The sequence below is a fragment of the Lissotriton helveticus genome, chromosome 1_1 (genome assembly GCF_964261635.1).
Source record: "Lissotriton helveticus chromosome 1_1, aLisHel1.1, whole genome shotgun sequence".
Classification (NCBI taxonomy): Eukaryota; Metazoa; Chordata; class Amphibia; order Caudata; family Salamandridae; genus Lissotriton; species Lissotriton helveticus.
Window position 1 is genome coordinate 187,901,077 of NC_136057.1, and position 13,245 is coordinate 187,914,321.

The 13,245-nt window shown below is 39.9% G+C and overlaps 1 protein-coding gene across 1 annotated transcript in view; it reads left to right on the forward strand.

Annotated features, from left to right (window-relative positions):
- Positions 1-7,209, forward strand: part of LOC144768486 (uncharacterized) — a 142,347-nt gene extending 135,138 nt beyond the window's left edge. Inside the window, exon 2 of the mRNA XM_078652188.1 lies at positions 4,338-7,209. Coding sequence (XP_078508314.1) covers positions 4,979-6,376 — 1,398 coding nt within the window. The 5' untranslated portion in view covers positions 4,338-4,978 and the 3' untranslated portion in view covers positions 6,377-7,209. The remainder of the gene's footprint in view (positions 1-4,337) is intronic.
- The last annotated feature ends 6,036 nt before the right edge of the window (positions 7,210-13,245 follow it).

The following is a 13,245-nucleotide window of genomic DNA, read 5'->3' on the forward strand; positions in this document are numbered from 1 at the left end:
TTGACATGCCTGAACCATTGAATGCATTTACCCCAGTGAGTGCCTTTGAAAGTCCACATTTAAAATGTTCTGCCCCAATGGGCGGAAAGGCATGTTGTAAACACCACTTTGCTCCCAATATTTACCGGCAGCCAAGCCCCCCCCCTTTCAACCACTCGTGATTACAAGCAGTTTGAATCCGCACCAACTGCGGCAGGGCATTTCCGCGACTAGACCTAGCCGCCTCTTCATCACACAAAAAAGTTGCCCCATTGGAGAAGCCACTCACGGGGGGTTTTGTCACAAAGGCGCCACCGGCAGCAGCATACAGGGCTTAACTCGCAGTTTCTCCTGCAAGACCAAACGCATCTCGGGCAGCTTCCTGCCCTTGATCACTGGCTTGTATGGACGACAACAGGCTTGATTCTGCATGTATTTATTCATTTTCACAGGTCCTGCCCCCATGGTCATTGGCAATGAAGCATGATGGTACTTGTAGTTGACATGCCTGAACCCTTGAATGCGGGTACCCCAGTGGGCTCCTTTGAAAGTCCGCATTTAAAATGTTCTGCCCCAATGGTTTTATATCGCGCACAATTACTCAAGAGTATCCTGGCGCACAAAGTTACCGTGACCTGGTGGGGCAAAGGAGTTTATACTGGAACGTTGAAGCAGAAGGTTTTGAGTTGTTTTTTAAATAACTTAGAGTCATGGATATCGCGTAATTCCATGCTTTAGCTGGTTTCACAGCGAGGGACTGACCTCCCAGCCGCATACTACGGAATCTGGGAGTCATCAACCGGTGTTGGGTGGCTGAGCGCAGTGCCCTTCTCGGAGCATAGAAAGCAAAACGCTTCATAAGGTACATTGGTCCAAGGCCATGCAGGGCTTTGTGGGCCAGAGTGAGAGCTTTGAATTGCACTCTATGTGCCACAGGAAACCAGTGTAGATCTCTCAGGTGCTGTCTTATGCTTGATCTTCTGGAGATGTTAAACAGAAGTCTAGCCGCGGCATTCTGTATGGTCTGCAGTTTTTTAACCAGACAGCCTGGAATGCCGATGTACAGAACATTGGCGTAGTCAATGCGAGAAAGGATAAGAGCCCGAGAGACCGTTTCCTTAGCTGGCCTGGGAAGCAGAGGGAAGAATCGTCTTAGGGATTTAAGAGTGCCAAAGCACACTCCGGTGAGTTTCTTAATTTGCATCGAGAAGCGAAGGTCTTCTCCAAACCTACCCCCAAATTCTTGGCTGAGGTACCCACAGAATTTGGTTGGGGGAAGTCAGGAGGCCACAAAGATTCTCTAAAGGCAGGAGGAAACTGGCCATACAAAAGGACCTCCGACTTGTCCTCATTGCACTTCAGTTGAGCAAGTGCAAGCCACTGTAACACCGACGCAAGAGATTTCTGGGCCCCTTCGGGCGACAGGTTTCCAGTAAAAGTACTCTCTCCCTACTCACACAGGAAAAATATGATTACAACAAAACTCTTAGTGAAAATGCTGTAGATTAATACATTTAAAGGCCTCAAACTTTCTGAAGCCAATAAAGCATGCAAAATGTTGGCCTCATACATTAAACACAAACAGAACCATAGAAAGATCATGGTAATCAAAGATAGCAAAAATGAAATCTGAAGAAAATCCTAGACACCTTTAGAAAACTTAATGAGAAGTTATATTCTAAAGTACAAGTAACTACACAGGAGCAATGTAGGAAATACCTTAACATGCGACATATACTTAGTTTATCTGAATAAAATAAAATGACCCTATCAAAACCAATCTCTCTGACTGAAATCGCTAAAGTAATTGGTATACTCAAAGATAACAAGGCTACTGGCCTGGACGGCTTTAAAGCCACATTTTACAAAACATTCACCCAGTCACGTCAAACAATTATGTTACATCTATTTAACCACTTTGCAAACTCTGGAACTGTCACCGGTACCACGGCGTAAGCCAACATAATAGTGATACCCAAATAAGTTAAGGCCCTTACACTTTCCGAAAATTGCAGACCCATTTACCTGATAAACATAGATTGCAAAATATATACAAAAATATTAGCCAAGCGCCTAAACCTTTATCTACTACAGTTAATAATTAATACCAAAGTCTGATTTCAAAAAAATGTATATGTCCAACGATAGAACCCCCCTCCTATGCCATGTTCTAGACAAGGCAAAATCATCCACATTGCCCTCTATAGCCATTGCACTTGATGCTGAAAAAATGTTTGATAGAGTATCCTGAATCTTTCTCAAGGAAATCCCTTATAGCCTTCAACTTAGGAGAGGGATTTATAACAATAATTATGGCTTCATATAGCAACCCAAGTGCCCGTATCTGCGCTAACAGTTCCCTGTCGCACCAACTTAAATTAGAAAAAGGTACCAGACAAGGCAGTCCAATTTTCCCTTCTTTATTCCTGTTGGCGCTTGAACCTCTCCTTCTTGACGTACAAAGCAACCCGAATATAACACAAATCAACTTCTACAGGAGAGTTGTGAAATACTATAAAACATAATGAAAAACTCACTTTTCGGAAAAGAAAACAAAAGTCTTACTTGATAGTGGGTCACCTAAATTCTTCACCGGGTAGGGCCAGATAGAAACAATAAAAATGATGATCACACCAATAAATAATTAGTTAATCAACATGCTCCCTCTACTATTCTCAGATGATTTCCATCAGAAATTAGAAAAATTAAAAACATAATTTATTTGGCAAGGTAAAAAAGCTAGAATATCCCTGAAAAAACTCTGCCTGCCCAAAATTCTAGGTGGCGTCAACCTAGCCAATTTTAGAGATTGCCAGACAGCTGCTAAATAAGGTACCTACTGGTTCCAAGTACCTGATAACTACACCCCACGTGGCTAGGGGTTAAAAGAAACATATTGCATAATCTAGACCCTGTTACTCTACTTACAACCAACTGCAAGCATATCACCACTTCTAACTACTTTCTAAAAAATACTAATAATGCCCTATTAACCTTTTATAAAAAAAACTACCTTCCCAGATGAAATTCTCCTCTTTAGCCTCTCTCTGGCACAACCTGAACATCATATATGATGGCCAGACTCTACACTTGGAATCATGGACCACCAGAGGCATATTCTTTCCTCAACAACTAGGATCCAGAAGTTCTTCTCTAACCTTTTCGAACTAACAAACCCAATTCAAGATAGATCAAGAATTCAATAATTTTCTGAAACTAAAGACGGCTATTACCAAATCTAAACATCAATATAGAGAACCGTCCCTGCCAACACTCCTTCTTAAATTTAACTTACTAGGCCATCAGGTGTCCAAATTATATCACTTAATGCAACACAAGGAGTTGTGAATGAATACGAGAACAACAGAATACTGGGATACTCATTCTTTTACACCCACATCTGAGACTGTCTAAACAACATATGGAAATCTGTCACCTCACATAAGACCTAATAAGTACTCTCTCAAACGAAATTCTGGCTTATTCACAAAGTTTTTGGGACACCTTCTCCTAAACTTTTTAGAGAACCCTATCTGTTGGAACTGCAATAAAGAAAACAGAGATCTTGCTCACCTCATTTTCAGCTGCAAATCAGTAGGCCCCTTTTGGGATAAGGTTTTCTCCTTCATCTCAAACCTATTTAATATAGCTCCTAAGAAAGAAAATTCATATCTCATTAAAGGCTTCCTCGACCCGAACATCAGATGCTCTGCCGACCGCTTTCTACTTGATCTTCTACTGACATCGGCAGTTAAGACGATCACCTCTAACTGGAAGACTGCACACATGGCTTCCTTTTAAGCCAGACTTAGTTGGGTGTCACATATCTTGGGAGCTGATAGCATTGCTTGGTGACACTCCCCATGGAAACCACAACACAGCGCTATATGGGAACTATTTCACCACCAACAAACCCCCATAAACTGAAGGCCATATTTCTATACATTTTCATTTGTAACTTTAATCTGTACCCATCAATCTAGACAAATGATGTAGGCTGATGTTGTGTATCAATGACACTTACGATATTACCGTTGTCATAAGTTAGTTGTAATACTTGAATGTGATGTATTATGCGTTTAAGGTTATGACATTTTCAACATGTAAGATGTAAGTGTATAATGTTATGACATTATCATTGACAGCTGTGATGTTTACATTAAGTGACGTTGTGAATTAGCCATGATCCTTATACCTTATTAGTTCCTTTCCACCCATTTATTTCCTCTGTCTACTCGGTTTGATTCTGCTTTTTTTTATTAAGATTAAATACAAATGATTTTTAATTTTAAAAAAAAGTGTATACACATTCATAATGTTTCCATGTAAGTAATTTTAAATCTCTTTACATTTGACAGAAAACAACCTTGAATGTACAAAATGTTTAAGAATAATGAAGATAATCCTGTAAGTCCGAAATATTGAGCTCCAGTATGCAGGAAAACATAAGCACAATCAGAGACAGACAAACCAGAACATAAACTGACAGATCCTGTAAGAAGCAATTCAATGATTCTACGAGTCTGAGCTCTGCACCTCCACACCACTAAACTAAGAAATGGCCTTTAAAAAATTACAACAACACTGATAATCCACTGCCTGGGTAAACATGTCCAATACCAGCTTTAACTGTGGGATTGGTATGGTGTGATTACAGCAAAGCTTTCCTTTCAAAAGTGATATCAGACCACCATGCAGTGCTATATGTGTATTGTAAACTCTTTAAGCCCATTCCTCAGCAACCAGAGAAAAGCACAATGGAGTGATGCGAAACAACTGAAGGGTAAAGGAAAGAGGCATTCTGCTATTTAAAATACAGATTATTGGGCAAAATTGCACCGACCAGAAGGAGGATGGATCTTTACCTGCAAGCGTGCCAGAACTTTATCCAGTTTAATGACAATTATCATCCACAAAGAAGCCTTACACACATTATGAGTGTGGCAAGTATTTAGTGACCTTTTCACTTTATTGTTCAATCTGAAAGCAAACATCCAAAATGCCACACACATACAAGGAATGTAAGAATAATACAAGTGCATTATCTGTGAATTTGGCTCATCAAGAAACACAGTCATGGGATGTAGACAAATACATACCTGACTCAGAGACACTGATCAAGAAAGAAGAATCAGACACATGCAGCGAGACCTTCATTTTGTCATCAATATTAAAGCGCCATCAGCAAATACACAGAGGAGAAAAACTGTTCAAATGCACTGAATGTGAAAAGAGCTTTAGTCAACCTGCACTACTTAAAGAGCATCAGCGAAAACACACAGGGGAAAAGCCATTCAAATGCAGTGAACCTGTGAAGAGCTTTAGTCAGTTATCAGACATTAAACACCATCAGAGAACTCATACTGGGAAAAAATCATATATTTGCAGTGAATGTGTGAAGAGCTTTAGTCGATCATCAGACCTACAAAGACACCAGCGAACACACACAGGGGAAAGACCATATCATTGTAGTGAATGTGTGAAGAGGTTTAGTCATTTATCACACCTAAAAGACCATCAAAGTACACACACAGGGGAAAAGCCACATCACTGTAGTGAATGTGTGAAGAGCTTTCGTCGATTATCAGATCTACAAAGACATCAGCGAACTCACACAGGGGAAAAGCCGTATCACTGCAGTGAATGCGTAAAGAGGTTTAGTCAATTATCCAGCCTAAAACAGCATCAGCGAACACACACAGGGGAAAAGCCATATCACTGCTGTACATGTATGAAGAGCTTTAGTCAATTATCAAACCTACGAACACATCAGCAAATACACACAGGAGAAAACCTGTATCACTGCAGTGAATGTGTGAAGAGCTTTAGTCAATCATCAGACCTACAAACACATCAGCAAACACACACAAGAAAAAACCTATATCACTGCAGTGAGTGTGTGAAGAGATTTAGTCAATTTTCAAACCTACAAACACATCAGCGAACACACAGGGTAAAACTATATAATTATAGTGAATGTGTCAAGAGGTTTAGTCATTCATCAGATCGAAAACTACATAGGAGAACACACTCAGGAGAAAACCAATTCAAGTGCAGTGAATGTGAGAAGATCTTTATACATTTGTCAAGCCTAAAACACCATCAGAGAACGCACACCGGGGAAACACCATATCATTGCAGTGAATGTGTGAAGAGCTTTAGTCAATCATCAGACCTACAAAAACATCAGCGAACACACACAGGGGAAAAGCCTTATCAGTGCAGTGAATGTGTGAAGAGCTTTAGTCAATCATCAGACCTATACAGACATCAGCGTACACACACAGGGGAAAAGCCTTATCATTGCAGTGAATGTGTGAAGAGGTTTAGTCGATTATCACACCTAAAAAAACATCAGAAAGCACATACAGGGGAAAAGCCATATGACTGCAGTTAATATGTGAAGAGCTTTAGTCAATTATCAAATCTACAAACACATCAACAAACACACACAGGGGAAAAGCCATATTATTGCAGTGAAAGTATGAAGAGCTTTTGTCAATTTCTAACCCTACGAAGACATCGCCAAGCACACACCATCACTGAACATACATAGAAATAAACATAGAGATGCAGTAAATTTGGTAAGAATGTAAGTACATCAACAATAATACTGACCCATCTGTGGACATACACGAAGCAAAAAAGTGCAGTTATTGTTGGATGAAGGAATTATAAACAATGAAAAATTTGCATTTATGTGGGGCATTCAAATACCAGCTGTTAGAAAGCAGATGGTAAAAGACTGCACTAATAGGAGGGAATTATAAAAGTGTCTATTCCCTGCTGTTGATCGTTTCCCTACATCTAGGATAAAATATGAAATACCAGGAAACTTGTGGGAGACTAGCACAATGGTTTTTATTCTGTGAGAGAGTTCTAATGAAGAAAATCCAAGGACACCCGCTCATGCTACCTGGAAAAGCAACACTATTGACACTGCTTGGACTAACATGGGAATTTTCAGCTAATTTGGGAGATTAGTGATAAAGCAACAGATTCAAATCGATTTAACAAGCTCTCACTGGAGAATATTCATAGCTGGTTGTGGTGTTTGGTCATTTTATGCAAGATTGATGATTCTGTGACAGCAGCCAGAAGTAAATGTAGAAAAGCTAGAGAAGTGAAAGTAGAAAAATGTGGGCTACAGCTCTGGGTTAATCCTTGCAGTGCATTACAATTACCTTTGGAGCCTTGATGTGGAATAAATGATGCTCATTGCTATCATCAGATCAATCTCTGAGAAATCTCTAAAGACCACAAATAATGGAGTCAAAACAAGGTTACCACACCCGATTTGGGTGGTAAAGAAAGCCCTCACACACCGACCTAGTCAGTGTCATGCTTCATCATCGGGCTCCACCAAAGAGGCCGAGTGCCTCTTCGGTGTGCTACGACGCCAGAAAGACTGCGGAGCTGGTTGTGTGGGGAGGGCGTGCTCTAAATTATAGTGAAGTTTAATAGTGCCTTAAAAAGGTATCAAAAATAAATTTTAATGAGTGATCCCTAAGGCACAGAACAAAGAGTATTATGTGTCTGGATTTAGTTGCCAAGGTTTAGGGTTGGTTAAATTCAGAATATACTCAAATTAATCTTAGTCAACATGTTTCTGCCATATGGGTGGTTTTATTTACCAAGGCATTCGTCAGGACTAAACCCCGGCGGTATGGGCTCTCTAATCACCCACCCTGACCTGGGGACGTGAAAGTGAAAATTATAAAGGTGAAAAAAGTGCTTAAAAGGGGGGAAGAGTGAATTACTCATTCCAAAAATACTCCATAAATATTGGAGTATTACAGCACTTTAAAATAGGGCGCTACTAGCACCATGGGTCTCGGGAGGGGATCGGAGCGAACCTGGCACATCGCCCTCAGTGCTCTCGACCCGCCGTAAACCTGGTTATGGCCTCAATGCCGGACCCCTTCTTCGGGGTCCGGCACTGAGGCCATAACCAGGTTTACGGCGGGTCGAGTGCTGTAACACTCCAAAATTTATGGAGTATTTTTGGAATGAGTGATTCACTCTTCCCCCCTTTTTAAGCACTTTTTTCACCTTTATAATTTTCACTTTCACGTCCCCAGGTCAGGGTGGGTGATTAGAGAGCCCATACCGCCGGGGTTTAGTCCTGACGAATGCCTTGGTAAATAAAACCACCCATATGGCAGAAACATGTTGACTAAGATTAATTGCTTTGTGGGCCAGAGTGAGAGCTTTGAATTGCACTCTATGTGCCACAGGAAACCAGTGTAGATCTCTCAGGTGCTGTCTTATGCTTGATCTTCTGGAGATGTTAAACAGAAGTCTAGCCGCGGCATTCTGTATGGTCTGCAGTTTTTTAACCAGATAGCCTGGAATGCCGATGTACAGAACATTGGCGTAGTCAATGCGAGAAAGGATAAGAGCCCGAGCGACCGTTTCCTTAGCTGGCCTGGGAAGCAGAGGGAAGAATCGTCTTAGGGATTTAAGAGTGCCAAAGCACACTCCGGTGAGTTTCTTAATTTGCATCGAGAAGCGAAGGTCTTCTCCAAACCATACCCCCAAATTCTTGGCTGAGGTACCCATAGAATTTGGTTGGGGGAAGTCAGGAGGCCACAAAGATTCTCTAAAGGCAGGAGGAAACTGGCCATACAAAAGGACCTCCGACTTGTCCTCATTGCACTTCAGTTGAGCAAGTGCAAGCCACTGTAACACCAACGCAAGAGATTTCTGGGCCCCTTCGGGCGACAGGTTTCCAGTAAAAGTACTCTCTCCCTACTCACACAGGAAAAATATGATTACAACAAAACTCTTAGTGAAAATGCTGTAGATTAATACATTTAAAGGCCTCAAACTTTCTGAAGCCAATAAAGCATGCAAAATGTTGGCCTCATACATTAAACACAAACAGAACCATAGAAAGATCATGGTAATCAAAGATAGCAAAAATGAAATCTGAAGAAAATCCTAGACACCTTTAGAAAACTTAATGAGAAGTTATATTCTAAAGTACAAGTAACTACACAGGAGCAATGTAGGAAATACCTTAACATGCGACATATACTTAGTTTATCTGAATAAAATAAAATGACCCTATCAAAACCAATCTCTCTGACTGAAATCGCTAAAGTAATTGGTATACTCAAAGAAAACAAGGCTACTGGCCTGGACGGCTTTAAAGCCACATTTTACAAAACATTCACCCAGTCACGTCAAACAATTATGTTACATCTATTTAACCACTTTGCAAACTCTGGAACTGTCACCTGGTAGGGCCAGATAGAAACAATAAATATGATGATCACACCAATAAATAATTAGTTAATCAACATGCTCCCTCTACTATTCTCAGATGATTTCCATCAGAAATTAGAAAAATTAAAAACATAATTTATTTGGCAAGGTAAAAAAGCTAGAATATCCCTGAAAAAACTCTGCCTGCCCAAAATTCTAGGTGGCGTCAACCTAGCCAATTTTAGAGATTGCCAGACAGCTGCTAAATAAGGTACCTACTGGTTCCAAGTACCTGATAACTACACCCCACGTGGCTAGAGGTTAAAAGAAACATATTGCATAATCTAGACCCTGTTACTCTACTTACAACCAACTGCAAGCATATCACCACTTCTAACTACTTTCTAAAAAATACTAATAATGCCCTATTAACCTTTTATAAAAAAAACTACCTACCCAGATGAAATTCTCCTCTTTAGCCTCTCTCTGGCACAACCTGAACATCATATATGATGGCCAGACTCTACACTTGGAATCATGGACCACCAGAGGCATATTCTTTCCTCAACAACTAGGATCCAGAAGTTCTTCTCTAACCTTTTCGAACTAACAAACCCAATTCAAGATAGATCAAGAATTCAATAATTTTCTGAAACTAAAGACGGCTATTACCAAATCTAAACATCAATATAGAGAACCGTCCCTGCCAACACACCTTCTTAAATTTAACTTACTAGGCCATCAGGTGTCCAAATTATATCACTTAATGCAACACAAGGAGTTGTGAATGAATACGAGAACAACAGAATACTGGGATACTCATTCTTCTACACCCACATCTGAGACTGTCTAAACAACATATGGAAATCTGTCACCTCACATAAGACCTAATAAGTACTCTCTCAAACGAAATTCTGGCTTATTCACAAAGTTTTTGGGACACCATCTCCTAAACTTTTTAGAGAACCCTATCTGTTGGAACTGCAATAAAGAAAACAGAGATCTTGCTCACCTCATTTTCAGCTGCAAATCAGTAGGCCCCTTTTGGGATAAGGTTTTCTCCTTCATCTCAAACCTATTTAATATAGCTCCTAAGAAAGAAAATTCATATCTCATTAAAGGCTTCCTCGACCCGAACATCAGATGCTCTGCCGACCGCTTTCTACTTGATCTTCTACTGACATCGGCAGTTAAGACGATCACCTCTAACTGGAAGACTACACACATGGCTTCCTTTTAAGCCAGACTTAGTTGGGTGTCACATATCTTGGGAGCTGATAGCATTGCTTGGTGACACTCCCCATGGAAACCACAACACAGCGCTATATGGGAACTATTTCACCACCAACAAACCCCCATAAACTGAAGGCCATATTTCTATACATTTTCATTTGTAACTTTAATCTGTACCCATCAATCTAGACAAATGATGTAGGCTGATGTGTATCAATGACACTTACGATATTACCGTTGTCATAAGTTAGTTGTAACACTTGAATGTGATGTATTATGCGTTTAAGGCTATGACATTTTCAACATGTAAGATGTAAGTGTATAATGTTATGACATTATCATTGACAGCTGTGATGTTTACATTAAGTGACGTTGTGAATTAGCCATGATCCTTATACCTTATTAGTTCCTTTCCACCCATTTATTTCCTCTGTCTACTCGGTTTGATTCTGCTTTTTTTTATTAAGATTAAATACAAATGATTTTTAATTTTTTAAAAAAGTGTATACACATTCATAATGTTTCCATGTAAGTAATTTTAAATCTCTTTACATTTGACAGAAAACAACCTTGAATGTACAAAATGTTTAAGAATAATGAAGATAATCCTGTAAGTCCGAAATATTGAGCTCCAGTATGCAGGAAAACATAAGCACAATCAGAGACAGACAAACCAGAACATAAACTGACAGATCCTGTAAGAAGCAATTCAATGATTCTACGAGTCTGAGCTCTGCACCTCCACACCACTAAACTAAGAAATGGCCTTTAAAAAATTACAACAACACTGATAATCCACTGCCTGGGTAAACATGTCCAATACCAGCTTTAACTGTGGGATTGGTATGATGTGATTACAGCAAAGCTTTCCTTTCAAAAGTGATATCAGACCACCATACAGTGCTATATGTGTATTGTAAACTCTTTAAGCCCATTCCTCAGCAACCAGAGAAAAGCACAATGGAGTGATGCCAAACAACTGAAGGGTAAAGGAAAGAGGCATTCTGCTATTTAAAATACAGAGTATTGGGCAAAATTGCACCGACCAGAAGGAGGATGGATCTTTACCTGCAAGCGTGCCAGAACTTTATCCAGTTTAATGACAATTATCATCCACAAAGAAGCCTTACACACATTATGAGTGTGGCAAGTATTTAGTGACCTTTTCACTTTATTGTTCAATCTGAAAGCAAACATCCAAAATGCCACACACATACAAGGAATGTGAGAATAATACAAGTGCATTATCTGTGAATTTGGCTCATCAAGAAACACAGTCATGGGATGTAGACAAATACATACCTGACTCAGAGACACTGATCAAGAAAGAAGAATCAGACACATGCAGCGAGACCTTCATTTTGTCATCAATATTAAAGCGCCATCAGCAAATACACAGAGGAGAAAAACTGTTCAAATGCACTGAATGTGAAAAGAGCTTTAGTCAATCTGCACTACTTAAAGAGCATCAGCGAAAACACACACGGGAAAAGCCATTCAAATGCAGTGAACCTGTGAAGAGCTTTAGTCAGTTATCAGACATTAAACACCATCAGAGAACTCATACTGGGAAAAAATCATATATTTGCAGTGAATGTGTGAAGAGCTTTAGTCGATCATCAGACCTACAAAGACACCAGCGAACACACACAGGGGAACCATATCATTGTAGTGAATGTGTGAAGAGGTTTAGTCATTTATCACACCTAAAAGACCATCAAAGTACACACACAGGGGAAAAGCCACATCACTGTAGTGAATGTGTGAAGAGCTTTCGTCGATTATCAGATCTACAAAGACATCAGCGAACTCGCACAGGGGAAAAGCCGTATCACTGCAGTGAATGCGTAAAGAGGTTTAGTCAATTATCCAGCCTAAAACAGCATCAGCGAACACACACAGGGGAAAAGCCATATCACTGCTGTACATGTATGAAGAGCTTTAGTCAATTATCAAACCTATGAACACATCAGCAAATACACACACGAGAAAACCTGTATCACTGCAGTGAATGTGTGAAGAGCTTTAGGCAATCATCAGACCTACAAACACATCAGCAAACACACACAAGAAAAAACCTATATCACTGCAGTGAGTGTGTGAAGAGATTTAGTCAATTTTCAAACCTACAAACACATCAGCGAACACACAGGGTAAAACTATATAATTATAGTGAATGTGTCAAGAGGTTTAGTCGTTCATCAGACCGAAAACTACATAGGAGAACACACTCAGGAGAAAACCAATTCAAGTGCAGTGAATGTGAGAAGATCTTTATACATTTGTCAAGCCTAAAACACCATCAGAGAACGCACACCGGGGAAACACCATATCATTGCAGTGAATGTGTGAAGAGCTTTAGTCAATCATCAGACCTACAAAAACATCAGCGAACACACACAGGGGAAAAGCCTTATCAGTGCAGTGAATGTGTGAAGAGCTTTAGTCAATCATCAGACCTATACAGACATCAGCGTACACACACAGGGGAAAAGCCTTATCATTGCAGTGAATGTGTGAAGAGGTTTAGTCGATTATCACACCTAAAAAAACAGAAAGCACAAACAGGGGAAAAGCCATATGACTGCAGTTAATATGTGAAGAGCTTTAGTCAATTATCAAATCTACAAACACATCAAAAAACACACACAGGGGAAAAGCCATATTATTGCAGTGAAAGTATGAAGAGCTTTTGTCAATTTCTAACCCTACGAAGACATCGCCAAGCACACACCATCACTGAACATACATAGAAATAAACATAGAGATGCAGTAAATTTGGTAAGAATGTAAGTACATCAACAATAATACTGACCCATCTGT